This window comes from Amia ocellicauda, chromosome 16 (genome assembly GCF_036373705.1).
Source record: "Amia ocellicauda isolate fAmiCal2 chromosome 16, fAmiCal2.hap1, whole genome shotgun sequence".
In the NCBI taxonomy this organism is placed as follows: Eukaryota; Metazoa; Chordata; class Actinopteri; order Amiiformes; family Amiidae; genus Amia; species Amia ocellicauda.
The window spans coordinates 10011730-10016695 of NC_089865.1; the positions used below are offsets into that span (position 1 = coordinate 10011730).

Here is a 4966-nt window from a genome sequence, read left to right on the forward strand (position 1 = left end):
TAGTTCTAGACAACTACATGCAAAGGGAGGTTATTTTTGTTTTGTTAGTAATACTTTAAGTATTTGTCTTTCTTTTCCTGTAAAAACTAAATGTGTATCCTATATCCAACTAGCATTATATCTTGAATATTAAGTTACAGTTACATTTTTCAATTGTGATCAATTTGTGTTCCTCCCTTCGACCACTAGGTGTCACTTTGTATCCATGAAAACATTTCCTTTCTCTCAAAGCCTTTCCAAAGATTGAACTTAAACTATACTGGTTACAGCATGTGGAAATCAGGTAACACTTACCAAATACTGCCTTCTTAGTGAATTTCTCCTGTGGTGCATTTGTGTGTGTGTGTGTGTGTGTGTATATATATTTTCTTTTTATAAATACATGCATCACCAGTTCATTATATATTTTGTTCTTTTTGTGAATAAATATATTTAAAACAAACAAGCATTTTTGTTGTCATGTATTGTACCTTTTTCTATTTCTGATCTTAACTTCTGATCATATCTTATAGTTTTTATCGCTGATTATCATAGTTATATCTACTATAACAATCCATGCAGCAGTCACCTCAATTGTGTGGAGAGGAGCACTCCGGAAATAAGATGAGCGTTTATTCATGTTACAAGACTATCCACTGTGTCTAATCCCCGGTTGTTGTTTCACTGACTCCATAACACTGAGCACACGGAGAACAGAGGTTTATTTCTTGTCATAAAATAGTGTTCAGCCAGAATGAAAGGTATCATCACAAAAATGCCCTGAAGCTTCAATAAAAGCATTTATATTTTCACAACCATAATGATATTCATGTCAGAAGACCTGCTCCATATACTGTTCAAATAGTTTAAACTAACAGAACACAATACACACTAAGTTCCTCATTGTTTATATCTCCCTGAACACATGTTTTAAACATCATGCGTGTGGTTATATAAATGTACTTACACTGCAGGTATTCCATGACAATTAGAAACTTATTCATTAATATTAATTGTGCAAGCTCTTTGAGAAAATGCTCCCTTCTGCTTTTTTGCTTTGTGAACACAGTTTCCATGTGTCTATGCTATATGTGCTTTGTTTGCAAAACATGTACTTTATCAATAAATTCAGCTGACAGTAATTTTTATTTTTCATGGATGGCAACTTAGATGTAAACCATTACAGCTGTTTATATGACACATCTGGAACTCATCTGCAAACTATTCTTTATCATGGTTTGTCCCATGATATTGAAAAATAGTAATTACAGGATCAATAGAAAAATAAGCTTGATTTTAAACTGTATTGCAGAGTAAAGAACTAAAGTTAAGAGAGTTCAGCCTCTTTCAGATAATTTGTATCTTTTTTCTTAAGGCATGTAAGTAGGATTATTGGAATCTAAGCTCCTTATTATATTATTTAATCTTAAACATGATAATCAGCTTTGTCCTGTATAATAAAGCAGTATTTAGCATACATGTTTAATTAAACCAGTTAAACTTTTTCTGAGGTGAACAGCTGAAATATCATATTTGTTAACAATTCAATAGGTTACTGGAGTCATTTTTCAGAATAAAGTTACACTAATCATTTTAGCAATTCTTAAAAAAGCTAAGAATCATCTCTAATTCAGCTTTCCCATGCATATGAAATGGCGTCAGAGAATCTAATTTGATTAATCATGTATTTCCAACTAATAATAAAACAATTAAGGATTAGTTCATATCTTTTATATTGTTTGTGTGATTTGAAGTTTTGCAGTCTCTGTTATGTTCTGCTTGATTTACTCTTGATTCTGTTTAAACGTCACCATTCAAACTATTCTAAAAAATCTATTCTAAGAGGTACTCAAGCTCTTCACCAACACATATGCCTTCCTTCCTTCATTTCTAGTTGTTTTTTTCTTCAAGCTAAACAGGAACAACAGCAGAAAATCTCACAGAACATAGGTCTCCAGGTTAAACAAGTGAAACAGCAGAACAAAGCAAGCGTGTGATATAAACTGTTCCTTTAAGGAGTGTACTGCCAAATGGCAAATGATAAGTCCTTTACCAGCTTATTTGGCCTCTCTATGAGGGCAGTCAGGAAAGTGGTGGTACTGTACAATGTCTCATTTGTTTTTCTCTTGACCTCAGCCACATTGTATTCTGATCTAAACCCTTATTGCATGTGCACCAGAGGTCACAAGGTCACTTTCTAATTTTGGTATTTACAGGAAGAGCAAGTTTCGATAGCCTCGGAAATGAAAATTGCCACCTTGAATGTAAATATTTGGGAAATAATTGAATCCTTTTCCATCATTTTAGGATCCTGACAAGTAAGCCAAGGTCTTTTATATTATATATTGATAGGCTTATATGAGCCCTTTAATTCTATCCCAGCTCTCAGAGGCTGGTAAAGGCGATACCACGTGCCCATTTCACCACCTGAGGCTTACACATGCATCATGGACTCAAACTCGTCAATTTTTTGCTTGGTGTTTCCTTTCCTGATTTTGCGATAGGACACGGTGTTGTACTTGGAGTAGTTGTGTTTGTTAATGTCAGGCTTCTTCCCAACACTCGATATGTCTCCTGAGGACTGCGAACTCGGGACCGGGCTCATGCTCTGGGAATCCTGGGAGCCGTATTCTTGCTGTGTTCCATCCCAGGATGTCTCATCATTCTCATCTTGGCTTTCATTCTGAAGCTCTTCTAAGGCGGTGTCTGTCTCCTCCAGCTTTTCTCCCTTTACTCCTGTGTCGTGAATTGGCAACTGTGGCTCCCCTGCGTTCTCCCCATTCACCTGGCATTCCTTTATCATAGGGGCAGGAGCTGCTGGCATCACTGCCTTCTCCTCTCCTGGCACAGGTGCTGTAGCTGACAGGGTTTCAAATGCAGCATTAGGTAAAGAAAACATATTAATCTTTACCAGAAAATGTGTAAACCTACACAGACTCAGTCCAGTCATATTGACCTTTTTTTTTCAATTTTGATGTGTTAATTTTTTGGTTATGGGCTTGACACATATGATCTGGAAACTTGTGAGGCTTAAAGTGAGATGGATGTGATTCAATCAGTTTCTTTGTTAACTTATAATATTACCAATGAAACTATATCGGTTTGCCACTGAACAAAATAAAAATGTACTTCCCTACCAGAGAAAATCTCTTTACTTCACCTCTTCAAAGCTATGGAAAATAGGTTGCTTAAAGGGGGATTTAGAGTTTTTATTTACTTTTGACAAATTATAAGGCCTTACAATGACTTCTGAAAAAAAATGTTATCTGATGAAATTTGTTGCCTGACCTGTTTGGGGAAATGTCCTTTTATTTTCATAACGAACTACTGGGCTTGGTTCTAAAAATTCAAACAACATACCAACACTCATAACTTCTTTAACACAGAAATAGTGTCGCATGTCACAGACTGTATAGGTTTGTAGATAAAACTGCACCAATGCAGAATGAATGTTAGTCTGTTTGTTCAAACATGCTGTATTCTAAATGCTTGCTTGCCAAATGTTATTTCCCAGATTAAATCTAGTAGATCTGGGTTTCATGTATTGTAGTGCATCACTAAATAATGACATTCTTTACAACAGCATAATCTGCCAATGATTATTGCCAAGAATGGGATATTTATAATTGCATTTTGTTAACAGGATTTAACAAGTGAAGGACAGTCAGTTACCTTCCACCTGCTCTTCTGTATTTGTGCTAGAGGAAGGGGCTTCGGAGGCAGCAGTCTCTTCCTGTTGTGCTACGTTAACATCTTGAATTGCCACGGGAGCTTCAATTAGAAAAAAGGAACTTTATCAATATCAATCTCCATAATACTAAGAAAAGCTGTGTAAACCTAGAAATAAATGATTGAAGAATTGAAAAACATTCTTTTCTGAAAGTACTTTTTATAACTTACTCAATATGGCTCCCCCAGTCACCAGATAATGATCGTACTATGTCAAAAACATGCTTTGAGCTGTTTTTTCAGGGGGCAAATCAAAAAGATCTTTACCTTCCTTTGACTTCTCCTCAACCGCTGGCTGTGTTTGCAGGTCAGCAGTGCTGTCCTTCTCTGCGTCCTGGTCTTCATGATCCACAGGACAAGATGTGCTGATGTTTGTGTCTGTTGCAGCTGCACTTACATCTGGTGTTATAATGGATGTGTTTTCTTCATTATCAAAAACCTGTGCAAAATCACACCCAAGCACCCTTGTGTCAGGTAGTGGCTCCAATGTGGTGTTTCCAGTATCGTTGGCAGTTGCAGTGTCTTCATGATGCTCTGCAGATGTAGTATTCATAGTGTCAGGCTCGGCTGGAGGAACGACATTTTGAGAGACCCTGACAGCAGTCGAGCTATCCACCTCATTGCTGGTCTCACTGGCGTCTACCGTTCCCTCAGCATCAGCATCTAAGACAGTTGTTCCCTCATCCACATTAACACCCTCTTCCAAAGCTAGTTCACCTATGTTGGCATCATCCTCAAAATCATCTTCTGCCACAGTTTCTTGAAAATCAGGGATAGCTGCGCTTGTATCTGCAGCATCCTCGGATGCAGGAACAGCCACCTCAGGAAGCGTCTCGGTGATTTCACCCTCTATACTCTCAGGCTGAGTGATCGTAATGATATCCCCTATGCCCCCAATGATTTCGACTACCTGTGAGTGGCATTTGGTAATTGTATTTCCTTCCAGATCGATCGGGGAAGCTGTTTCAATTACTTCAGCCATTTCTGCAGCGCTTCCCCCAATACACAAAACTTAGGTGAATAAACAAATGCTTATTTTTGTATATTGTATCTAAAAACAAGACCTTATTTGAAATGTCTTCTGTTGTATCCTAAGAAAGAGTTTTCCACCCTGTTTGTAACAAGGGAAGGACTGATTGATAGAAAAGTAACTCAATGTTTCCCAACCCTGCCAAAAGGCTCTTCGATCCAGCTGTCCAATCAAAAAACATTTAATTGCTTACAATTATGCAGTTGGATAATAAGGGAAGGCACCATC

The 4966-nt window shown here is 37.3% G+C and overlaps 1 protein-coding gene across 2 annotated transcripts; it reads right to left on the minus strand.

The window, feature by feature from the left end:
- Positions 1–682: 682 nt before the first annotated feature.
- ermn (ermin) lies at positions 683–4966 on the minus strand. 2 transcript variants are annotated; one of them, XM_066687465.1, is made up of 3 exons: positions 3976–4966; positions 3652–3750; positions 683–2832 (listed from the first exon to the last, which is right to left on the minus strand). In XM_066687465.1, the coding sequence occupies exons 1-3, from the start codon at positions 4688–4690 to the stop codon at positions 2414–2416; spliced, it is 1233 nt and encodes a 410-aa protein (XP_066543562.1). In that variant the 5' UTR covers positions 4691–4966; the 3' UTR covers positions 683–2413. The 2 variants fall into 2 exon arrangements, with proteins under 2 accessions (XP_066543562.1, XP_066543561.1); XM_066687464.1 differs by having other exon boundaries at positions 683–2838; positions 3976–4965.